The 24,428-nt window shown below is 47.5% G+C and overlaps 4 protein-coding genes across 5 annotated transcripts in view; 2 read left to right on the top strand and 2 right to left on the bottom strand.

The window, feature by feature from the left end:
• LOC310851981 (putative CENPB DNA-binding domain-containing protein 1) overlaps window positions 1-16,824 on the top strand; it is a gene marked incomplete at its 3' end in the record, with an annotated part of 98,974 nt that extends 82,150 nt beyond the window's left edge. Inside the window, exons 2-3 of the mRNA XM_083754696.1 lie at window positions 15,290-15,679; window positions 16,811-16,824. Of these exons, the coding sequence (XP_083610822.1) occupies window positions 15,307-15,679; window positions 16,811-16,824 (387 nt within the window). The 5' untranslated portion in view covers window positions 15,290-15,306. The remainder of the gene's footprint in view (window positions 1-15,289; window positions 15,680-16,810) is intronic.
• Window positions 1-24,428, top strand: part of NKX6-3 (NK6 homeobox 3) — a 641,500-nt gene that overhangs the window by 62,755 nt on the left and 554,317 nt on the right. The window lies entirely within an intron of this gene.
• Window positions 3,906-9,127, bottom strand: LOC310851144 (protein phosphatase 1 regulatory subunit 3C-B-like). Its single transcript, XM_083753336.1, has 2 exons — window positions 7,831-9,127; window positions 3,906-5,861 (listed from the first exon to the last, which is right to left on the bottom strand). The coding sequence occupies exons 1-2, from the start codon at window positions 8,166-8,168 to the stop codon at window positions 4,958-4,960; spliced, it is 1,242 nt and encodes a 413-aa protein (XP_083609462.1). The 5' UTR covers window positions 8,169-9,127; the 3' UTR covers window positions 3,906-4,957.
• GINS4 (GINS complex subunit 4) lies at window positions 11,413-24,162 on the bottom strand. Of its 2 annotated transcripts, XM_083753446.1 has the most exons (7): window positions 23,443-24,162; window positions 22,643-22,729; window positions 21,278-21,391; window positions 20,662-20,759; window positions 20,000-20,088; window positions 13,258-13,348; window positions 11,413-12,001 (listed from the first exon to the last, which is right to left on the bottom strand). In XM_083753446.1, exons 1-7 carry the CDS (start codon window positions 23,503-23,505, stop codon window positions 11,905-11,907), a joined length of 639 nt encoding a protein of 212 aa, XP_083609572.1. In that variant the 5' UTR covers window positions 23,506-24,162; the 3' UTR covers window positions 11,413-11,904. The 2 variants fall into 2 exon arrangements, with proteins under 2 accessions (XP_083609572.1, XP_083609573.1); XM_083753447.1 differs by lacking the exon at window positions 22,643-22,729 and having other exon boundaries at window positions 23,443-23,575.

The raw sequence follows: 24,428 nt of genomic DNA, 5'->3' as shown, positions 1-24,428 counted from the left end.
TGTGCAATGCCTTTCTAACTGTTCTCTTGCATTTTTCCTCGTGATTTTGAGTCACCCACAGACTGTCTAATACAGGGGTCAGGAAACGTTTTCAGCAGGGGGCCGGGCCACTGTCCCTCAGACCTTGTGGGGGGCCAGACTATTTTTTTGGGGGGGGGAATGAACGAATTCTTATGCCCCACAAATAACCCAGAGATGCATTTTAAATGAAAGGACACATTCTACTCATGTAAAAACATGCTGATTCCCGGACCATCCACGGGCCAGATTTAGAAGGTGATTGGGCCTGATCCGGCCTCTGGGCCTTAGTTTGCCTACCCATGCTCTAATACCTTTTGGCTACTCTCAGCAATTTCTATACTTAATGTATTACATATTACCACGAGTTTCCTCTGTCTTTGCAATGCAAACAGTTACAACAGCAAGGTGAGGCATGGTTGCTTCTGCTAAGCCTTTTCTTATCCATTTATCCCACAGACATGAATAACTTAGTGGGTCTACTCTGAGTAGAACTTAGATACTGCCTATAGTGGTCTTAAAAGAAAAAGAAAAAACCTCATTACCTGAGATATGTCATAATGTGCTTCAGTGCTTTTTTTCTGGGGGGGACGCAGGGGTACGCATAACGCCCAAACATTTCGTGAATCTTTGTACTTTTGTCCATTTACTGTATTTATTTTTCCTGAATTGAACTATAAAATGGTGATTTTCTTGAGTCAAAATGTTGTTGTTTTTGTTGTTTAGTCATTCAGTCGTGTCCGACTCTTCGTGACCCCCTGGACCAGAGCACGCCAGGCACTCCTGTCTTCCACTGCCTCCCGCAGTTTGGTCAAACTCATGCTGGTAGCTTAGAGTCAAAATGAGAGTAACCCTAAACATTTTTTAAAGAAAAAAAGCACAAATTGCATACATTCAATGACGCCAAATTAAAAGGTGTCAATTTTTTCTCCTAAATCTGTTTAAACTGCCTTTCTATTTCTTTGGCAGACTTTCTGTAAAAGAATCCACCTCAGCTTGGGCCAGACTTTTTACTCTGTGGTTATTGCCAAGTTAAAATTGTACTATGTATTCATCTGGTACAAAATTCCTTGCATGTAGAAAAATAGCACATCAAGAAGTGGCTTATATTATGTTCTCTCTCTCTCTCTGATGTACTACTTTACTAATTGCAGGGAGGCCTGATTTGTTTTGTCTTTACACAGGGAAAGTTTAAAAAACACATTGAACTGACCCTGCTTAGTCTGCCAACTCATTCTGCAGCATGTGCAGACTGGACTTTCCTGTGTACCTCTGTTGTAGAGCCCCTGCTTCCAAGGCATGAAATGCCTGTATGTTCTTCTAAACTAGGGGCATAGCTCAGTGGTACAGGACCTGCTTTTCATGCAGAAGGTAAGCTCCCAAGTGGATTCACCAGCATCTCTGGCATGGAGGCAGCAGATGCTGCTGTTTGTAGATGCCCACTGCAGTGGTCCTAACTCCACCTGCTGTGGAAAGGACCACGCTTGCTTCCAGGAGCAGCTGCAGAGACAAATCTCCTCTGCAAGAAAGGCTTTCCTTCTAAACGGCCTCTCTTGGCTTAGGGGAATGCAGATGTCAGTTCTGGTTTGCCACTTTCCCCATCATGTCACCTGCTAATCACAGTGGCAGAGGACACAGGAACGAAAAGGATTTGAGTTCCATGACGCAGGCACAGGAAATCCAGGTTTCTTGAACCAGATTAATGGCCAGCTTAAGATGAAAGAGCTAAGAAGGGCATACAAAATCTGGAAAGACACTCTGGTCACTGCCAACCTGTTTATTGAGCATCCTGATTTGCTTCCACAAATCTGTGGGGAGGTTGTACAATGTATGCTGTTTAGGGAGCAATCATTTTGATTTGTTAGTGGGGAGATGTCACATCTATACCTTCCAGTGCATGTCCCCAACACTTTTCTTAGCACAAAAATCTATGGCTGCAGGGAGTGTGTTTGCTGCGCAAGAATTCCAACTCAACTGCAGTTGCACAACCTGAACTTGTTAGTGCGCAAGAGAAGCCCACCCACAAAAGAGCAAGAGTCTGAAACAGCCTCATCATTTTGGAAAGTTCCTTTTGCCAGCATTCGCCAACTTGCCTTATGCAGTCACCTACAGAGAACATGTTTAGCACAGAGCCTGCCTGGATGATCCCAGGTTCTAGTAAAGCAAGAGAGGGATGGACGACTTCTTTTTAAGCACCACGAATAAATGCCAAATCACAGAGGGATGGCTTATTCAGACTTTCTCTTGTGCTGTGTTAAAGTACAGGTCTGTGCTTTAAAGCTCCCTGTCAGAGTGCTTTTTTTTTTTTTTTTTTTTTGCCTCTGTGCTTTCCCTGTGAAAACCCACTCTTTGCAATTCTATGAAATGACAATCCTTGAGCCACTCTGGGAACTTTTGGGCTGGAAGAGTGGGATATGAAAGATTTAAATCTCTCTCTCTATGTCCCCCCTTGCTTGCCTTGTTTCTCAACAAAACAGCCACAAATGTACCCTTTCCTCACAGACAAGTCAGAACCCTGGAATTGTAGAGTTGGAAGGGACCCCGGCAATGCAAGAATCTCAACACATGGCCCCCTTCCAATGCAAAACCATACTGGACCTTGCTTAGCTAGCAGTTTTATTGCTGTACCACTAGGGAGGTCATAATAGTGGCACCATAAGGTAAGGAGAGTAGTTCAGCAGAGGTGACAGGATCATAGCAGGTACAGAGGATTTTGCCTTCTGCCTTGCTCGAGGGCTTCCTTGCAGAAGGGGCATAGATAACTCAGTGGTCCATCTAACTTTTTTTTTATTTCTAGTGGCATTTATTATTATTATTTTTTCCCCCAATGCAGAATCATAACAAAAATTACAAACATTGAATCCAAAATAATACTATACAAAAAAAAATTTTTTTTAGGTCTTAGAACAAAGGAAGGAAGTCAATATGTGTTTATGTACGTAATGATATGGTTTTTTTCTGTAGATGTGTGCTTTTTCGTTTTTGTTTAGTTTGGTTTTGTTTCCTTTGTTTTCTTTCCCTTTTTCTTTTCTGGTTTTTTTTTTTTTTTGTATGTTTGGTTTTGGTCCATCTAGCTTGTTATTGTCTACATACAGTGTTTCCCAAACTTGGGTCACCAGCTGCTTTTGGACAACTCCCATCATCCCTGACCAATGGTCTTCTAGCTAGGGATGATGGGAGTTGCAGTCCACAAAGAGGCTGGAGAGCCACATTTGGGAAGCGCTGGTCTGCAATGACTGGTAGCAGCTTCCCAGGGTTGCAGGCAGGAGCCACTTCCCAGCTGCACCAGGGTATGGCAGGGGTTTAACCTGGAGCAGATGCTCTTATCACTGAGCTGGGATCCTTCCCTCTGGATCCAGTCAGCTTCACCTCTCAGAGAGGAGAAAGGCAAAGCCACGCAGATGTTTCCCATGCTTTCTCCTCCCCTCTGCCATAGCTGCTCACTCCCTGGGTTAAGGTAGGTAAAGAGGCACCAAACGTAAGGAGGAGAAGCAAGGGAGGAGGCTTCTGAGACTGGCAGTGTGGCCCCTGCTTGGTACTGACCGCTGGCACCAGTGCTTGCAGCAAGCAGGGGAAGGAAGGGCTCAGCACCCCTTTCTCGGCCACTGCTCCTTTGCCTACACCACTTTCCTGCCCTCCACTTTTCTCAGAAGACACAGGTTGTAACACAGAGACCTGCTGCCATCACACCTGGTTACCCCCCCCCCCCCCCGTTTGTGGGCTTTCAGCTGCACTTCCAGCCACTGGGGCTCAAATCCAGCCAGGTTCACATGGAGAGCAAGGCACACCTTCCCAGGACGGCTTAGAAGCACCCCCTAAACAATTGCTCACTTCAAGGGAAAAGGAGATGGGTTGCAGTCGCCAGACCGGCAGCATCACTCAGGGTCTACACAGGAACAATATTTAATGAACAATTTGACATTTACATCAGCATTGTGCAGCACAAGATCCTATGCACATTTACTCCTGATGTCAGTCCTGCCAAAAGGGACTTACTCTCCGGTAGGTGCATGTAGGGTTGGAGATATTAGACGTGCAAAGTTCTTCACGTGCATAATCCTTACAACCACCCGGTCAGGTAGGTCAGTACCTTCATTGCAATATGGGGAGTCAGGGTTGTCTGTGTGTGTAAGAGAGAGGCAGACAGAAGTCAGGGGCAAAGAATCTCTGGACCAGGGCCAAAACATGGCCTTCCCAACCTCTCATTCTGACCTTCAGGATTCTCTGCAGGTCAGAACCCCTCTCCCCACCCACTATTGGCCGTCTTTGAGGGTTGTTGCCTGGCTGGAATGTGTCTTTGAACTTGCTTGATATTATTAATAATAATTTATTAAATTTACATTCTGCCCTTGTTCCCAAAGGAGCCCAGGGCAGCAATGACAATGGATGGACAACAGAGGGGGTTGTATGAGGGTATGTAGAAATTGGGACATTTTGTTGCACTTCTGGCCCCAGACACCAATGGCATGTAGACCCTGGAAAGTTCCCTGGAAGGGAACGAGGCCCTTGTGCAGGAAAAAGCTCCCCCACCCCTGATCTAAGAATGGCCTACAGGGCGAAGAACCAATATGGCGCTATGACGGTCCTAGGCAGTTTTTCTAATCCATGCTTATGAAACCAGGCAAGCCTCCTCCCAGATAACCGTCCATTTCCCATCTGCAGTGGAATAATTGGGAGAGCCTGCTTTCTCCTTGACCTGCACCTCCGATTTGGCCAGCTTCTGGCCGTCAAAGTCTCTCTGGTGCAGCCAACCCCAATTCTGCCACGAACCTCAAGAGCTTATGGCTTGGTTGCAAATGAAGATCAAATTGCACACTGCCAAAGTATAGACTCGGCATGTGGCATCGGCCACAGAACAGTCTTTGCAAGAGCCGTCAGGAGAGCAATGGGTCAGAGTCATGATCTGGAGCTCAGCCGAGAGAGCTCAATCCAAAGCACCCTACCAGTAGGCTTGGTCATCGGAGCGCCTCCAGGTGTGCAAGCGAGAGAGGACCAGAGCGGTAGCACGAGAGGTGCCCAGGGGCTCGCCAGCCGTGAAGGTGCCCTTTGCCAGACGGGAGAGTGCATTGGGAGGGGAAGGACCCATTACGGGGCGGATTCTGTAATTCTTCCCGTGGTTGTTGTCCCAATAGACTTTCTGGCCACAGTGGAAGGAAACACAGAACTCAATATTCCCGCAAGGAGCTGCTGACTTTGGTAGGGCCACCTCAAAGGAGAAGACATCCGTGTCGGTGAGGCTGTATGTGTTGGGCATGTACTGGCAACAGACATCGCGGAAGCTCCTCCATGAATCAAAGGTGATGCGGATGTACACTTTCTTCTCAAAGCTGATGTTTCTGACTTTGATGGTCCCTGAAAGGGACTTCTCCTGGATCACACAGTTCTCCAGAGACACACAGCTGCTTTGCAAGCGGTTGCGAAAGGCTAAATAATCAGCAGAAGGTTGGGGAAAATCCAGTATGTATTTTTTCGTCTCAGGACGGGAGCCACGTAGCTTGTTCCGGAAGTTTGTCAGGTGAGACAGAGCTTGGTGCAAATCACACAGGTCCTCCTCAATCTTGGAGAAGATCCTGACAGCCGTGAGTGAAAAGCCCTTCATGTCGGCAAAGACCACCTTCTTCTTTTTCTTGCCACGGCAACCCTTGATGGCGTCTCGCCTCTCGCCTTCCAGGCAGTTGTTCAGGCAAGGGCGCAAAGGCTGGTGCCCAAGACCCTCCCGCAGCTCCTCGTAGGAATCCAGCAGCTTGCGAATGGGAGGGGTGTGGCTCAGGCAAAGCCTCATGGCCCGATCAACGGAGGTGGCTCGGGGCACCATCGCCCGCGTGCTGAACACCTGGAAAAGGCTGGAAGCCGGAGAGGGAGTTAGGGACTCACGTGGAAGCACCTAGCCAGGATCAGAGACAGCACAAGTCTTGGCGTGACTTATTCCCCCTCAACATAGAGATTATTAATATACATATTCGGGGCGGATAACTCCACACAGATGATGTAGTAGAGAATGTGAGCATCCATTTCACTCCCAATACCTGTGATTGGAGGCTGGTGCATGCACACAAAAGCCTTCAGGCAGATATACAAGTACCAAAATAGCAGAAAGGCAAGTTTGCACCACTCAGGGCCCCTTCCAGACATTTGTTGTTGTTGATTTGCAGCTTTCTTCTGCAAGATGCCACTGATGCAATAATAGCACATCAATGGTGGATTTATACTCTACTGTCCACACGTCATTCAGCTTTATTATCTGTTCTGTAATTCTTCCGCAGTGTTATCACATTCTAGTTGTCTGGAAGGGCACTCTTGTACTACAGCAGAACAAAAGAAGGACAACAAACAACAACAACCCTCTGGATATTTGTGGTATGTAAAGTTACAGGTTTTCAGTAGGAAGTTACCCATGTTAGATTTTTTTAGGTGGAGATGTCAAGGATTGAACCTGGAATCTTTGGCATGTCAAGCTGGCACTCAACCACTCAGATACTTTCCTATTTTAGCTATATCCCTGTGTTTCGTCCCAGAAGATCAGGGCTGCCTCACGTTGTTTTATCTATGTGATAGATGCCAGCCCAAGGCCAACCAGGGAGCGGGGATTTGAACCTGGGTTTTGCCAGCAGGGATCACACCAAGGCACCAGTGTAACTGCAGCTGATAAAGTTAAACCTACTTGCGCCATGGCTAAAGATCACAACAAAATCAGAGGTCAGTCTCTAAGGCTGCACACACACCACCTGTTTAAAGCACACCCACACCCAAATCCTGATAACTGTAGTTTACCTTCCACAGAGCTATAATTCCCAGCACCCTCAACAAATACAGTTCCCAGGATTGTTTGGGGTGGGTGCTTTAACTTTATGGTGTGCATGCAGCCAAATAAGGGAAACCCAGTGCTATTTGTCTTCAAAGGGCTACTTCTCTTGTGCCTTTAGCAGATTCTTGATGCCCAGAACTCAGAAGAGGCTCTTTGCGGCACAGAGATAAGCTTGACTCCCTGCTAAAATCTACACTGCAAGTCCCCTTAAAAGACACAGGGTGCAATGATCCATGGAGAAGCTGGTGACCCCATCACCAATCCTACCACCTCCTCGCCTTATAAGGAGCAAATGCTTTTTTATTGAATTCAGCTCCCGACCTGGATGGTCAGACCGGCAACATTTCCACCTCCGAAAGCAACAGGGCTCTTCCTAAGAGTGGCTTTACCAAGAAAACCTGGAGGGGGTCCCTCCAACACGCCTCCAGCATTTGAGCGTTGCCCATTCTCCCCTCTTGCCGGCTCAACCCCCAATTTACACTGAAGTAGAAAGACAGTCCCGTGACCCAGAGGAAGCTGCCTTATACTGAGATGATTACTTAATTTATTCAGTTAATTCGATTTATACCACAAAGTGCTATTAATATCAGTGTAGCTAATCTGGCTCAGCAGCCTCAGTTCCAGCCTTCACCAACCTGGCGCCCTCCAGATGTTTCAAACTGTTATTAGGATAGTTAGTAGTACTACATTTATTTATATCCCACCCCCGTCAGCCCAGAGGCGTCTCCCAGAAAGGCTTCCCTCTCCACTCCAGGGCTCGGTTCCAGACCTAACGGGAGCTGCCAGGATCTGAACTGGAGCCTTTCCGCCTGCTGCCAAGCAGGCGTTCCCCTCGAAGCGCATCCCTGGGGGCCGCAGCGTTAGGAAGGGAAAAGTTGCCTCCATGGGAACCCAGTTATGGTCAGAGCTCAAGGGGAGAGGCTGCAGCGCCTGAAAAAGCGGCGCGCCCCAGACTGCTCCCCTTTCCCCCTTCCTTTGCGCGCGTGTCCCGTTCCCACGACACTCACTCTCCGCAGCTCATCGCGCCGCCTGCAGCCACGGTCCCGGGTCGTGGGCTCGAGGCGCTCCCGAAATGAAGGAAGAAATGAATGAAGACGCTGGAAAGGGAGGAGGAGCCGATGCCTGCGTGACCACGCCCCCACCGCTCTGGCCACGCCCCCACTGACCCAACTCTGCCTCGTGCGCCTGGCTGGGCGGGGAGGAGGAGCAGCGGAGGGGGCCCCTTGTGAGCATTGCCCAGCGCAACCCAAAGCGGCTTACAACCAACCAGACAGGTAACAGACAACCCACAACGTGGTTTGCATGCAAAAGCAAACCCCAGAGCACGTGCAGAGTGCATTTCCATAAGCAGCGAGGAACTTGCAGCTAAGGCTCCAAATCGTGGGCTGGGGAGGGAGAGGCTCTGTTCCCGAAGGCCATGGTTCTCACTCACCAATACATTTCCAAAGGGGCAGGCTGGTTTCGCAGCAGAAAAACAGACGGACAGCTAGCCAAGGAGTAGTGCCACAAATGCAAGCAAGTTTATTATGGCAAAAGCGTCCGCGGGCCAGAATCTGCAGGGGATGCCAGTTGGATTAGACTAGAGCGTCAGAGTAGGACCTGGGAGATCAGGGCTCAGATCCCCACTCTTGGCCACAAAGGTCAGCGTGTGGCCTCTGGCCAGTCACTGCCTCTCAGTCTAACCTGCCTCACTGGATTGCAGTGGAGATTAAACAAAGAGAACAGGGTATGCCAGCGTGGAGAAAAAGCTGGGGTGTAAATGTGATAAACACAACAAACAGCTCTATTTCCACCTTAGTTTCCCCTAGCTGTAAAATGGGAGACAGTGCAAAAACAGGGCATGGCCTTTTGTGTGCTTTATATTTTCATATGAAATTAAGTAGCAGGAGGCAGCCCATGGCCAGCAGTTTGCTTTGCTGTGATAAGTGTAGGAAGTTGTGGGCCAGATGGAGGCTGGGCTGTTTAAAAGATCTGGAGTGGGGGGTGTGTGTGAAATTTAAGGCAACGGCTGCAAAGAGCCACAGAGGGGTGCAAGCTCAAAATTCACCTGCAAAGTTTTCCTCCACCCTTTGCCTCGCATGCAAAAAAGTGGCAACCTTATTTGGAAACTGAGTCACAGGGTCAGGGAACCTTTATCAGGCCAGGGAGTCTATTTGCCCATAGGCAACCTCCTGCGGCCCCATGCCAACAGGTGTAAGCTCCCACCTTGCTGCAGCAGACATACCAGCTGTGCAAAAATGAGGTTTGTGGCACCAATGCCCATTTCTCCATCCTGGCAGGAAAGTGGCAGCCCCACTGAAGAGGCTCCTCATGAGGCTGGAGGAACATCACTATGCCTGGCAACAAATCCCACTTTTTGGATTCTTCTGCCCCATCTTTTTGTGCCTGCCAAACAGCCGTGTCATGCTTATAATATTTTATTCTCTTGTTAACTATGCTGTTTTAAATGTGCATTTTATATTTGACTTCACTTAGCAATGTTTTCTTTTGAAATGGTTTTGGTTTTTTGTTAACTTTGTGTTAAATATGTATTCTGTAGTTGACCTGCTTTGTAATGTTTTATTTTGAAATCTTTGAGATGGTATATTGGTTTCCTGTTAATTGTCTTGCTTTGACTGTGTACTTTATATTTGACTTTCTTCAGAAATATTTGATTATGCATTGTTTTATTGATGTTTAATATGCTGTAAACCACTTTGAGATTTTTCTTAAAAACATAAAGTGGTATAGAAATGAAATAATAATAATCTAGAAGGAAAACTCTGGGCCGAAACCTCTGCTGCTTTGTGGGACATCTTTGGGAGCAGAGTCCCTCAGATGGGGACGTTTGATGGCACCTTCTACGCCTCCTTACAGCAACTCCTACTTAATATATGTAATATTATACAGTCATACCTCATGTTGCATCTGCTTCAGGTTACGTCTTTTCAAGTTGCATCCCGCGGCAACCCAGAAGTACTGGAACAGTTACTTCCGGGTTTTGCTGCTTGTGCATGCGCAGAAACGCTAAATCGCGCAGCACTTCTGGATGCGAACGCTTTGAGTTGCGGACGTGCCTCCGGGACGGATTATGTCCACAACTCAAGGTTCCACTGTATTTAATATATATAATATTAAAATCAACGATAAGCTAAAAACTCAAAAAAAAACCAAAAAAACATAGTGGCATTCTGCATACCTGGGTAGGCTTGTCTGAACAAAGTTCTTACTTGCAGGTACCAAAAAGTTTTAGACAGACGGTGCTGTCCTGGTGTCAATAGGCAGGGCATTCTGGAGAGCGGGTGCTGCCACACGAAAAGAGATCTTTCTTACAAATGCAAAAGGGGTATTTGGGCTGTTGTAACATTGTCAGGGCTGCAGATCCAAGTGGTCAAGGGGGTGTTCTGTGGGGTAAGGAAATCATGCAAGTGAACCAGTGCCAACTTGTTAAGGGCCGCATATACTAATAGCGGCACCTTGAACGTGCAACAGCAAATTAGTTGTTTTTCGAGAAAGGGCCCTACTTCTGTGGTAGAGCTCATGTCTTGAATGCAGGTCCTGGGCTCCATTCGTAGCCACTTCAAGCAGAGCTGGGAGTCACACATTCAAAAAGCCAGACAGTGCAAACAATATTGATCTAGATGAGCCAGTGGCCCGACTCTGTGGAAGGTTGCTTGCTATGCTCAAGGGACTTTGCTGGCCTCCAGCAGACCTTGGACTGGAAGAGCAAGGCCCCCACTTCCTCTAATTAGCCTTGTGCTGCTGGCTAATCCTCCAGACAAGCAGCCTTGACGTGAACACAGGAGACAAAGCAGCTAAAAACAGCGGCTGGCCATGCGCCGCCCTCTCCCAAGTGTCCACCTGGACAGTGACCGGCAAACGCTGGGTCAGAGGGATTCCCGATGCCCCATGAAAGTCCAGGGGAAACCACTCCACAGAATTCCCTGCGCTGTCCCCTTTGCAGCGGCCATTCCTTCCCCATACGCTAACCAAGCCGACCACCAAGGAAGCCAATTGCCCAAAGGCTTCCGCTGCCTCAAACTTCTTGCTGCATCCTCACTTGACCCCATGGCAACATCAGAAGCAAGGGCCCCCGAAGGTGTTTTGTGGGAAGGACCCACAGCTGAGCAGTGTGGCACCTACTTTGCCACAGTTTTAAGTTCTGAAACCCAAGAAAGCTGCTGCCAGTCAGTGTAGACAATACTGAGGTAGATGGACTGAGTAAGGCACCTTCCTATTTTCCTACAATCAGGTGAGTATTATTATCATTAATTAAATTTGTATATATCCCTTACCCAAAGATCACAGGACACTTCACAAGATAAAAATACAAAATGAGAACACGAAAAGACCGTTGATCTAGCTCAGTATTGCCTCCACTGACTGGAACCAAATGGCTTAGAAAGAGGGCAGGCACTGAACGGAGGGCAAGAACAACGCCCCTGCGGACACCTCCCCAACCAGGAATCTGCTTCCAGGACCTCTGTGTGCCAAGCAACTGCTCTGCCCCTGACCTGTGGCCCTTCCCAACACCCAGTGCGAGGGCAGCGCTGATGCATGGTTAGGGATGGATGGAGAACACCCTTGAAAGAGGTGGAAACAATGGACCCTCCTGGAACAAGCTGCTCTGCTTTAATGTCCTCAAAAGTTGTTTCTGGCCCTGTAAGAAGCGACTGGTGTTTTCTGACGTCACCCAGGGAACTACTGCAGAAGTCAGGCTGAAAAGGAAGGGATGCTGGGCCCAGTCATCGCCGCAGCAATGCCCAGAACAGATCCAGTGAAACATTGCCATCTTCTGGAGATGCAACAGAACAGCAGCTGTGCCTCTTTTTGAAGCCAGACCGCCTAGGAAGTCAAGCTTCCCCACCTCCAAAATCCTCTTTCCAGGGATAACAGCCCTTCTTTCCTGTCTGCTGGGGACATTTCCCCTGACATGATCTCAAGTTGCTATTTTAGCTTTATCAAGAGTCGCCCAGATGCCAGCAAGCCAAGGGAGGTGAATTACCAGGAACGAGACAGAGATGGTCACTAGGCAGTCCTTTTGATGTGGGGTAAATATTCGCTTCAGCATTTGCAAGGATGTCCAAGCATCTGCATGCTGCTTAGATGAGCTGAACTGCCCCAGAAGCCACCAGGGGAGCAATGGTTTGGTATCTGATCAGATGCTGAGAGTCTTCATCCAGGTCAATCACATATTCTCTGAAAGAGACAGACCATAATAAGGTTAGGTAAGGTGGCAATCCTATGTACACTTACTTTTGAGCATAGTAGGAATTTCTTTCTAATTAGAGATATGTTGGATTGATTTGCATACTAGTTACTAGGAATTTATTAAACTCAACTAGGGCACTAATTTCCATCTCCCCTCTCTCTGAGCTCACTGTGAAAATATATTTTCAAATGTCAAAGATCTGCAAATATTTACACACACGTACAACAGGGTGGAGAACCCATGTCGTTCTGTATATTGTTGGCCTCCAACTGCCATCCTGTAAGCCTGGCCAGGGATAAGGTGGGAACTGTAGGCCAACATCTAGAGAGCCACAGGTTCCCCAGCCTCTCTCAAAAACCGCCAAGCCTTTCCAAGCAGAAGGACTGGAAGCCTCACAAATCAGGCTTAACACCCACGACATATTTAAAGAAATCCATTTCCATTGGCATTTAGATACATACGGCCCCTGGCAGTGGAGGAAAAACAGAGACAGCCGCTGTGGCCAGAAGCCCTTGAGAGATGGGTGAATACAGAATAAGGCTCATTCATTTTCAAAGCCATCCAGGTTTGTAGCCCTTGCTTCATACTGCAGCAGCAAGTTCCACATTTTCACTATTTGCTGTGTAACGAAGGAAGCAGGGGAGCAACGGCCAAACCCTACTGGGCTGCTCCTGAGAAAGCTGACGATCTGTTGTTTTTACCCTGCTTTTCTGTCCATGGACATACAAAGCAGTTTGCAATTTTCAAATCAACTATAACAAAACCCTGAAACATAAACAGCCATCCTTGTTTAGAAAATAACATTTAAGACAGCAGCTGATGGAAGCCAACCAAGCACCTTTAGTGGTTTAGCTCAGCCTCAGTGCACAAAGCCCAAGAAGTAGCTACAATCCTGCCTGTTGTGTAAGCCGTTAGAGGTTTCAAAAAGGCAAAGGGACATGCCGAATATCAGCCACAAGGAAGCAAAGAGACACACCCAGCAAGCAGGTGCAAAGGCTTCTCTTTTTCAGAAGTCGTGCACCTTGTTGGAGGCTCCTTGGGAACAACGGCTTGAACAGGAGTTTGTCCTGCTGGGGTGGACAGGAGTAGCAGCCTTAAACATCTGGAAAGCACCAGGCTGGGAAAGGCTGGTGGAGGGAACTTCTCTGGGGAGATCATTTGGATGCTGGTGTTTGGCTCATCCCTTCCTTTTTGGGGTACTGATAAGCTCAGCAAGCTCCATTCTTGGGAGTCTCTTTCCTACCTCTGCTCATCAGTCTCTGGTTCCACCAGGATATTCTCCTGTCTCTCTTTCACCCGCAGGAATACGAAGGAATCCAGATTCGGTTTGGGTACTGTAAGGAAACACACAGAGAGGGAAAGGCTTCTCCATCAAAATTGTCTGCAAAGCACTCCTCCAAGGGGAGACTGTCACTCCATCATCTGGGAGTGAGACAGACTGACTTCTCTGGAGACTTCAAGGAGAGTGACTAACAAGTACAGCACCGTCCAGAGCAGAGACTGGGAAACGGAGTATCAGAATGACAGAATATTGGGGCAGATCTTGATGAATTGCTCTACAGTGCAACCAAAAAGCCTTATATCCAAAAGCCTTATAAATTCCTGACAGATGCTTTGAAAAGTAATCACATCCCAAATAGATGGGAATTCCCGGAAGGGGTATCTTTTACGTATAAAGGTAAGAAACAAAGGTGCAGAGATACATCGGAAGTGGAGAAATTCTGGAGAAAGTCTAAAAAACAACTAGGAGAAGCGGAGCCCTTGACAGGAGAAGGGGAGGAAACTCCCTAGGATACAGGTGAAAAATAAGAAGAGATACAAAAGCAACAAAATTCATAATTCAATAATTAGAAATAATAAAATTATAACATAAATCAGAATGGCAGATTCAAAAGTATAAATATGACGTTGATATGAGAACAAAACAATAAGAATATGATTTAAAGATACCAAAAAGTTGAGAAAAGAGTAGAAGAAGTAGGAGAAGATATTACGTTAAAATAAACCAGAAGAGGAAGTTGAGAAAGTCGTATGGGGGGGAGGGGGAATGATATTATTGTTATACAGTGGTACCTCGCAAGACGAATGCCTCGTAAGACGAAAAACTCGCAAGACGAAAGAGTTTTTCGTTTTCTGAGGTGCTTCGCAAGACGAAATTCCCTATGGGCTTGCTTTGCAAGACGAAAACGTCTTGCAAGTTTGTTTCCTTTTCGTAAAACCGTTAATACCCAGGGTGCATTGCTTGAAGAGGTGCAGTTGCGACTTGAACTTTGAGGAGCAACACATAGCACGCGGTGTGGTAGCCTTTTTTGAGGTTTTTGAGGACTTTGGTGATTTTTGAAGCTTTTCCAAAACTTCTTTTGCAGCCATTTGGTAAGTTAAACTTTTAAAACATTTTTTGGGGTTTTTGGGTTGGGGTGTTTGGAATTCAAGGACTTGGTCTGGGGAGGGGTTTCCAAGAACCTGGGAGCTTGTGTTTTTTTCCTGAATTTTAATGATTTTTTGTGACCATTGGGCCACTCTGCTGTTGTTTAAAAAAAAATTCTGGGTTTGAATTTCTGTGTGGTGGGTGGCTGGGGGAACAGTTGGGGAGTGGTTTGCAAGAATCTGGAAGCTTGTGTGGTTTTTTTCTGAATTTTTATGATTTTCTGTGACCATTGGGCCACTCTGCTGTTTTTTAAAAAAATTCTGGGTTTGAATTTCTGTGTGGTGGGTGGCTGGGTGAACAGTTGGGGAGTGGTTTGCAAGAGTTGGGAAGGGGCTGGGGAAACAGTTGGGGAGGGGTTTGCAACAGTTGGGGAGGGGCTGGGGGAACAGTTGGGGAGGGGTTTGCAAGAGTTGGGGAGGGGCTGGGGGAACAGTTGGGGAGGGGTCTGCAACAGTTGGGGAGGGGTTTGCAAGAGTTGGGGAGGGGCTGGGGGAACAGTTGGGGAGGGGTCTGCAACAGTTGGGGAGGGGTTTGCAAGAGTTGGGGAGGGGCTGGGGGAACAGTTGGGGAGGGGTCTGCAACAGTTGGGGAGGGGTTTGCAATTTCTGTGTGGTGGGTGGCTGGGGGAAGACTTTGGTGATTTTTGAAGCTTTTCCAAAACTTCTTTTGCAGCCATTTGGTAAGTTAAACTTTTAAAACTTTTTTGGGGGGGTTTGGATTTTGGGTTGGGGTGTTTGGAATTCAAGGACTTGGTTCTGGGTTTGAATTTCTGTGTGGCGGCTGGCTGGGTGCTTTTGAATTTTTTGGATGTGAAGCACCGATTTTATTTTTGGGGGGGTTTGCGAAGGTAGGAGCTGTGCTGCCATGGGACCCAAGAAGGCTGCTGCTGCAGAGGGCGGCGAGAGGAAGAAGGAGAAGGTGACGCTGGAAATGAAGAAGGAGATCATCCGGAAGCACGACGGTGGAATGCGTGTGACAGACCTCGCCAGGGAGTACGGGAGGAATCCATCGACCATCGGGACCATCCTGAAGATGAGGGAGAAGATCCTTGCGACTGATGCAGCCAAGGGAGTCACCAGGATCATGAAGAACCACCCAGCTGTTCTGGAGGAGGTGGAGAAGTTGCTGCTCATCTGGTTAGAAGAGAAGCAGCGTGCAGGGGACACAGTGACTGAGGCCGTCATTTGCACGCAGACCTTGCACGCAGACCTCGTCCGGGAACAGCCAGGAACCTCAGGCGAGCCAGAAGTCTTCAAGGCAAGCAGAGGCTGGTTTGACCGGTTCAAGACAAGATCTGGAATCCACAGCGTGGTCAGGCATGGAGAGGCTGCCACTTCTAATGTTCCTGCGGCTGAAGACTTTGCAGCGGAGTTCCTGGAGGTTGTGAAGATGGAGGGCTACGTTCCACAGCAGGTCTTCAACTGCGATGAGACCGGGCTGTTTTGGAAGAGGATGCCCAAAAGGACTTTCATCACACAGGAGGAGGCCAAGTTGCCTGGCCACAAGCCCATGAAGGACCGTCTGACCCTGCTCTTCTGTGCCAACGCAAGCGGCGACCTGAAGATCAAGCCCCTGCTGGTGTACCACTCGGAGAACCCACGGGCCTTCAAGAAACACAAGGTCGACAAGGAGCAGCTGAGTGTCCAACAGTAAGGCTTGGGTCACACGTGTGCTGTTTGTGGACTGGGTCAATCTTGCTTTTGGCCCTGCTGTCAAACAGTACCTGCTGGACAACGACCTGCCGCTGAAGGCTTTGCTTCTGATGGACAATGCTCCTGCTCATCCTAAAGGCCTTGAGGAGGACTTGTTGGAGGAGTTCAGCTTCATCAGCATCATGTTCCTGCCGCCTAACACCACGCCACTGCTCCAGCCGATGGATCAGCAGGTCATCGCCAATTTCAAAAAACTCTACACCAAGGAGCTTTTCAGGTGATGCTTCGAGGTGACTGATTGCACCACCATCACCCTGCGGGAATTCTGGAAGGACCACTTCGACATCGTCACCTGCTTGAAGATGATCACCACGGCCTGGAACGGGATCAGCCAGAGAACTTTGAATTGCGCTTGGCGCAGCCTGTGGCCGGACTGTGTGGCACCAAGTGACTCTGATGCACCAGAGTCAACAGTGGTGCAGGACATTGTTGCCTTGGGGAGGACCATGGGCCTGGAGGTCACAGAGGAGGACATCAGCGAGCTGGTGGAGGAGCACGACCACAAGCTGACCACCCAGGAGCTGGTCGAACAGCAGGCAGAGGCTGCGCAGGAGCAGGCCTCGCTGGAAGAGGAGGAAGCAACTGTGGAACGGCTGTCCTCCGAAAAACTGAGGGACATTTGCCTGAAGTGGAAGGATGTGCAGGCTTTTGCACAGCGGCCCCACCCTGACAAGCACGTAGCACATGACCTTGTGAACACTTTTGATACGAGGGTCATGTCGCCTTTCAGGGAGGTGCTGAAAAGGCGGATGAAGCAGCAGACCATGGACAGGTTCTTTAGCAAGAAGCAAAGAGTGGAAGAGGAACCTTCTTCGAGTTGTCCCCCAGAGTCTTAGAAAATGTACTGTACACTTTGTTGATTTTTAAATGTTTTTCTGTCATGTTTAGAAACTTAATTTATTGTTCCTTCAATTTTTGAAATGCTCTTTACAGTATGTGTGACTTTAAAGAGCTTCTAATAAACTCTTTTTGTACCAAATTTGGCTTTGTTTGGACTTTTTTTGACCATAGGAACGCATTAATTGATTTTCAATGCATTCCTATGGGATTTCGTGCTTCGCAAGACGAAAAATTCGCTAGACGAAAAAACTCGCAGAACGAATTAATTTCGTCTTGCGAGGCACCACTGTATAATGTGACATTTTGATGTTTAAAAATGTATAACCCAATAAATTTTTTTAAGGAATTTTAACTTTCTTTAAAATAGTGGATAACTTTAATTTGATTGGTATTTGGAGATTTAAACACCCACTGGAGAGAGAATTTACATTTTTCTCAGAACTGTATTGGTCTAGCGGAAGAATTGACTCAGTATGGCTCTCTAGAGAATTATCAATACAAACCAAAAAAATAGAGATACAACCAAGAACACTTTCAGACCATAATTCAATAATACTCGAATTAAAAGGAGAAAAAGATTGCCTGTTTAGATGGAGATTAAATGAAGGACTTTTAGATAATCAAAATGTTTTACAAAAAGCAGAAAAAGTCCTGAGGGATTATTCTGAATTAAATTTAAATCAAGAAACAGATATAAAGATGGTCTGGGATGCCAATAAAGCTGTAATGAGAGGCTATTTTATCCAACAAAATGCCTACCAGAAAAAGATTAGAGAAGGGAAATACTGGAAGAATTGATTAAAAATAAAAAAACAGTTTAAAAAACTGGGAAAGAATCAATAAAACAAATAATAAAAACGTTACAATATTCAATGATAATAAATCAGGAGACAGAGTAGAAAATAAAAAGGATGAAACAGAAAAATTTTGAATATGGCAACAAGCCAGGTAAGTTACTGGCATGGCAGTTAAGGTAAAAACGGGGCGCAAATTTAATAAACAAATTAAATATAGAGGGGAAAGTAACAGACAATCTGAAATATAAGATTGCAATTTGTAAGGTATTATACAGATCTATACAGAGCAGGTACTGAAAATAAAGAGAAAATCGAAGAATATTTAAGCAAAATAAATTACCAAAAATTGCAAAAGAAAAAAATGATTTTTTAAAATGTGCCAGTAATGGTGCTGGAGGTGCAAGATGCAGTTAAATAAGCTAAAATAGGTAAAATGCTAGGACCAGACGGATTGTCAGCAAAGTATTATAAAAAAATTACAAGACTTTCTGGTACAACTGCTTGCAGATGTAATGAATGAGATTTTAAATATTGGGAAAGTACCAGAGTCTTGGAAAGAGGCCTATACAGTGGTACCTCGGGTTACAGACGCTTCAGGTTACAGACTCCGCTAACCCAGAAATAGTACCTCGGGTTAAGAACTTTGCTTCAGGATGAGAACAGAAATCGCGCGGCAACGGGAAGCCCCATTAGCTAAAGTGGTACCTCAGGTTAAGAACAGTTTCAGGTTAAAAACGGACCTCCGGAACGAATTAAGTTCTTAACCCAAGATACTACTGTATTACTTTGATTCCAATGCACGATACGGATGTACTTTTAGTCAAAAATTACAGGCCAATTTCTTGATTAAATAATGATTACAAATTATTTGCCAATATACTTGCAAACTGAATGAAAAGGGTTAATGGATTTAATTCATATTGATCAGGCCGGTTTCTTACCAGGCTGCCAGATGAAGGACAACATAAGGAATATAATTGACATTATAGAATATCTGGAGGGCAGGAATGAAAAACAAGTAGCATTAATGTTTATAGATGCAGAGAAGGCCTTTGATAATATTTCAAGGACTTTTAAGAAGAAGACAATAGAAATGATGAACTTTGGGGAGGCATTCAGCAGAGGTATTGAAGCAATTTACTCAGATCAACAGGCTATGCTGATTGTGAATAATGTGATAACTGAAAAATGCAAAATAACAAAGGGGACAAGGTAAGGGTGTCCCCTGTCACCGTTATTGTTTATTTTAGTGTTAGAAACCCTGGCGAGAAACCTAAGATTTGATGAGACAATAAGAGGTAGGAAGAAAAGCATATAAACTAAAAGCTTTTGCAGATGACCTTGTGATTACTGTAGAAGATCCCAAGGGTTTGGAGAGGATCCTGGAATTTGATCAGGTATCAGGTTTCAAATTAAATAAAAATAAGCTCTTGGTGAAAAACATGACAGGGCAATATAAAAAGGACCTACAACAAACTACGGATTTAATTATAGCTAAAAAAGCTAAGTATTTAGGTGTATGGTATACAGCGAAGAATATAAATATATATAAATACAATTGTGTAAATATTTGGAAAGAAATAAAGAGGAACCTAGAGATTTGGGGAAGGATGCATTTATCATCTTGGGGAAGAATATCACTGATAAAAATGTTTTGTCAAGAATGTTATTTCTATTTCATCCAATACCTGCGATCAGCGGTGCAGGACACTTCAAGGAATGGCAAAAAGATCTTTCCAGATTTATATGGCAGGGGAAGAAACCAAGGAAAAAATATAAACTGTTAAGAGACACTAAGGAAAGACTGGGCTTTGCCCTGCCAGATTTAAAATTATATTATGAAGCGTCCTGTATCTGTTGGTTCAGGAATGGTTAATTTTGAAAAATGCAGGTATTTTAGACTTAGGGCAAGATAACACATTTGGATGGCATGTATATTTATGGTATGAAAAAGCAAAGGTACATAAAGGACCGCATGAAGCCCATGTGGTAACTTCCAGACGTTGCTCTGATCCCCAACTCCCCACCCACCCAGTCCAGCTTGGCCAGTGGCCAGTGATGGTGGGACCTGGAGCCCCACAACAGCTGGAGCGCTTCGCGTTGCCAACCCTGTAAGCCCCTCAGAGCAAGGACCTGCCTCTTAACTTCTGCAAAGCCACGTGGTGGGGAGTATTTTGATGGCCCACTGCCAAGTCCAGCCTTGCTTACCAGACTTCAGGAGATCCACCTTCTGCAGGTTGGGAGGCATGTGCTTCAAGGCCACATTTCTGAGATGAGCCTCAATGTTTGCCATGTACCTGCAAGAAAGTCACAGTCGTGGGCTTTTCCTGGGAAAGGGAGAAGCGTGAGAGCGGCACAAGCATGCAGCCATCCCAAGAACAAGGAGCAGCTAGGAGGAAGCAGGGGGTCTCCTCCTTCTGCCCCTCCCAAACTCTGTGAGGGGAGGGAATCTCCAAACAACTCTCAGCTCCCTTAACCTATGGCTTGGGGGAAGCCATGACTGTTTAAAGCAGCATTGCAGCAGCTTAAAGGAGTGGTGCAAAGGGGGGGGGGAGCCTCCTGTGCCCGTGGGCTGTACCAGCAACATTTGTTGCTGGTACAGCCCACCACTGGAAGGTCATCCATGAGGGAATGTGGCCCCCTCCCCCTGCCACTATAGAGCATGCTGTTGTTAAAGGCACAGGAGCCGGCCAGCCTTTCTTTCTGATCAGTTGGCAACCATAGTTTTGTGTCTGTATGTTAAATTTTTGGCAGCTAGTCCAGGCCACCTGGAAGATGCACAATGCAACTGAAATTAAGAACACAGAAATGAGGGGCGAGAGCCACCCGTTGCTTTCACCTTCCTGCCTCCCCATGGCCCACTCACTCACTCTTTGGCAAAGGCAAACTCTTCCGGTGATAGGAGGGCTGGCTCCCCCTCTGCCCGAGTCTTCTCCTTCTCCAGGACATGGGGAAAGTATTTCTCAATCTGCAAGCGGAAATAAATGGCGTAAGAACTGCTAAGCGGGCTACACGCTGCAACAGACTTGGACATGGCAATAATAGAGAAGGAACCTGGGGCCTCTTGCAAGCAAGGCCTACTCTCTGCCCATGAGCTCTGCCCCTCATTTTATTGCTACTGCTGTACACACACACGATTCCTCTTCTGAGGACCAGCAAAGGTTTCCAAATATTCTTCAAAGGCTATCCCGTGCATAACATATTGCAGCAGTTGATCAGAGGTTACCAAGGCTAGCCCTCCACGGCCCTTTAGCCTCCCTGCACACTCCCCCTCTCTGTCTCTCTCTAGAGAGAAGGGAGGCTGGAAGCACTTGCTGAAAATATGGAAGATCATTCTCTACCTTACTAAGCTGTACAACAGGTAGCAGAAGACACACAAAGAAAGTTGATGTGACATGTGACCTCTGCATGGAAATCACGCTCACAGCGACCCACCTATTTAGAGCAGAGAGCAGCACCTCTAAGCAAAACGCAGCTGGCCCTTACCTTCCGTAGGCGGCAGCGCAGGTAGCTGCTGAGGATGTAACGGATCCTCTCGACCTCCATGCGGTGAATGCTGACCTTGAGATCACCTCTCTCGGCCCGTTTCAGATTCGCCTCCTGTCACACACACAAAATCAGAAGTTCTGCACCGAGGAAGAAGGCACAGTCGGCCAAACCCTTTCGTCTGCGCAGCTGCGACATTCGCTCACATGGAAGGACGCAGGGGGAGAAATTGATGTCCAGCCTCCAGCTGTTCCCATTCCTTGGTCACACCACAGTGTGATGCAGTGTGCCTCCTTCAAAGTAAGACATAGACTCCCTAACATGGGGATAGTGAATCAAGACATACACCCTTAAGGAAGGGCAGCTAACCCATAGCCTGAAGGTTATGTACAGTCCCTCTAAGGTTATGTACTGGCCCCCATGAGACTCCTGTAATACGTCAATTACAAAAAGATTTTTTAAAAATAGCTCTTATGGGCCTTCCCACTGTGAGGCCATAGAAATTTTGTGCTGACCCTGTGCAATTTAAAATAAAAAGTAAGACAGGCGGCCACCGTTCCTGGCCCCCTGTGCTTCGGCGGAGTATGCAGTTGGCCACTCACCTTGCCCCTGTTCTGCCCTCTTCAACCCACATGCTGGCAGTTGTGTGCCAACTGGATGCATGCAAAATTGTCGCCACCTGCAATTACTTTTTTAAAAAACAAACAAACCCGATTGCTTCCACAGGTTCCTCACTATGACGAGAAATGTTTCTGGTGCTGTACACCTACCCACCCACCTAACTTTCCCGTTTGAAAAACTTATGCAAGCACGAGACATACATGCATAAAGTAAATTATTTCTTTATACAGGAACCCGATGCCCACCAAAAGGTCATTGTAGCCCCCCAATATCTGTCCATTTTAAAGGGCCTTTTTTTTTTGCTGACCATTCTCATGCCTCCTGCTCTGATTCTGCAATGTCAAAGGAATTTACCGGCCTTATACAGACTCAAACCATTGATGCATACTGCCTTGTTCTGTATTGTGTCCAGTGAATGACAATGGCTCTCCAGGGTTTCAGACAGGGAATATCTCCAGTCCTACCTGTGATGCCTTTGAGGACCGAACCTGGGACCAGACTCTGCATGCAAAGAAGATGCTCTGCCTTAGGGCTACAGCCTTTTCCCACAATGTATTGGGGGTGTCTTTTAGATTGACCAAAGTCAATTTTACATGTGGCCCCCAGAAGGCTGGCTGCCTGCCTGCGGGTCCATGTGGCCTCGACCCTCAAAGGGTTAGCCACGCCTGCCTTAAGCGTTCATCTGGGCATGGCTTTTTCCAAACAAACAGAGTTAAGGTCCCTCCCATCCGCCCCACATATTACCATGTGCTCCAGTTGCTCGACCACACAGTCCACCACTTCTGACTTGCTCTCCAGCAGCTCAGGGGAAAACTTCTCATTCATCCAGGCCTGGAGAGCAGAAACAGCCAATGGGCATTGTGGTGGTGGTACCAATTTTCCCAGCCTCTTTTATAACACCCTGAATTCCAGGTCCTTACAAGACTGCGGTGCAAATCTGCATATGGTTATCTATGCACACAGATGCAAATTTAAGTCATGCTTTTCAATGGATTTGTGGGAGAGGCTGGGGATGTCATTGGTTTCCTCTGCTTTTGTTCTTGTTTCTCCTTCTGTCTTTTGGGGTTTTATCGTGTGTTTTTGAGCTGTGAACCACCCTGACGTCTCTGGATATAGAACTTTAGCAAATAACAAGTAACATATAATATATAAGCTCACGGACATGGTTTTATCTAAACGACTTTGTGGGTTTTGTTGCTTTAGTAGCAATACAAGCAATGAGCACCCCGCTGACCCCGCACTCAGCGGCTCCTGCCCGAGTAAATCTCGCGAAAGGACGGGCAGCCCGCGGAGGAGAGAGGGCTCCGGGCTCCCGCAGAGGCGCCCGCTTGGCCGCGGAGATCCAGGCCGCCCTTGGCCAGGGGCTCCCCAGGCGGGTCGCCAGCCTCGCGCGCCAGCCCCCGGCCTCGTCTGCCGGGACTCCCCGCTCGGGCCGAGGCCCCGCCGCCCCGACGGGAATGCGGCCTCGGCGGCGCCCGGGCCCCCGCAGCGGCCTCGCGGGCAAAGCCACCCCCCCCCGGACCCAGGGCCCGCGCCTCTCCCACCTGCTCCAGGCTCCGGAGCAGCTCCGCCGGGGTCAGCAGCACCTCCTCGCCCGAGTCCGCCATGGCGCCGCGCGGGAAAAGCCGGAGCGCCCCGCCCCGGACGAAGAGGCCTCTTCAAGGCACCGCCGCCGCCCGGCCTCTCCTCCCGGCAGCGGGGCGAGCGCGAAGATTCAAGGACCGCCGAAGAAACGTTGACACATATATTATGAATTACTCAATTAACTAATCCACCCGCAAATAAGAAGATGAGAGCCTGGACAGAGGATGGCTTGCTTCATGGGATCAGGAAGAAATGAAGCAGCAGCGTTGTCCCTTGAGCCTATTCTAAAGTACTGTGGTTGCTTCTGCGTTAGAAATGACAGCTGGGAGTGGTGTCTTTTTGTTTCCCTGGGTATTGTTTATCAATTAAAACAAAAAGGTGAACAAATTTGTATCCTGAAAGTGTGGCTCAGAGAAGTAAGTTGAAGAGTCACTGCCCTAGGGCGGGATGGGGAGAGAACACCCAGCCGCACCTTTTAACTTAGGGTTACCAAATGTCCCAGTTTCCTGGGGACAGTCTCCGGATTTGCAAATAAGTCCCCAGACAAATTCCATCCCCGGAATGTCCCCAGATTTCATCAAACGTCCCCGGGAAACGCAGTCTCAGCAGCCCGGAGCAGTTGGCTCTGGCTGGCTTCAGGAGCTGCTCGGAGGTCCCCATATGATGGTGGTGCAGGGGCTCAAAGATGCACCTTCCGGGCTGCCTCCACCTTCCCTGACCCCAGCAACTCACCTGGGAAGGGAGGCTTCACGCTGCCCATCAGAGCTTGCGTGCAAGCAGGAATGGGATTGGGCTGTTCCGATGGGAAGAGAGGCATCGCGCTGCCCAAGCCTTTGGCCCTCCTTTGCCTTTCACATTCCATTCCCCACCACCACCACCGAAGAACCAACAACTCAGGGGCTGCCCAGGCTCATGGAGAAAGGAGATAGAAGCCTCAGAGGAAGGG

The sequence above is a fragment of the Podarcis gaigeae genome (assembly GCF_964106915.1).
Source record: "Podarcis gaigeae genome assembly, chromosome: 8".
NCBI lineage: Eukaryota > Metazoa > Chordata > Lepidosauria > Squamata > Lacertidae > Podarcis > Podarcis gaigeae.
Note: the sequence above shows the minus strand (reverse complement) of the source record. Positions and strands in the feature narration are given on the sequence as shown.

Bases quoted from the DNA above. Each gene is read 5' to 3' on its own strand.
- GINS4 (XM_083753446.1), bottom strand. From the start codon at position 23,505: ATGGCGGACTCGGGCGAGGAGGTGCTGCTGACCCCGGCGGAGCTGCTC. The intron at 21,392-22,642 runs GTAATATGTGGG...TGTGTGTGACAG, and splicing joins TCGAGCAACTGGAGCACATG to GAGGCGAATCTGAAACGGGC. The intron at 12,002-13,257 runs GTAGGAAAGAGA...TGTCTCTTTCAG, and splicing joins CCAGAGACTGATGAGCAGAG to AGAATATGTGATTGACCTGG.
- LOC310851144 (XM_083753336.1), bottom strand. From the start codon at position 8,168: ATGGAAATGCACTCTGCACGTGCTCTGGGGTTTGCTTTTGCATGCAAA. The intron at 5,862-7,830 runs GTGAGTGTCGTG...TCCGGCTTCCAG, and splicing joins GGCGCGATGAGCTGCGGAGA to CCTTTTCCAGGTGTTCAGCA.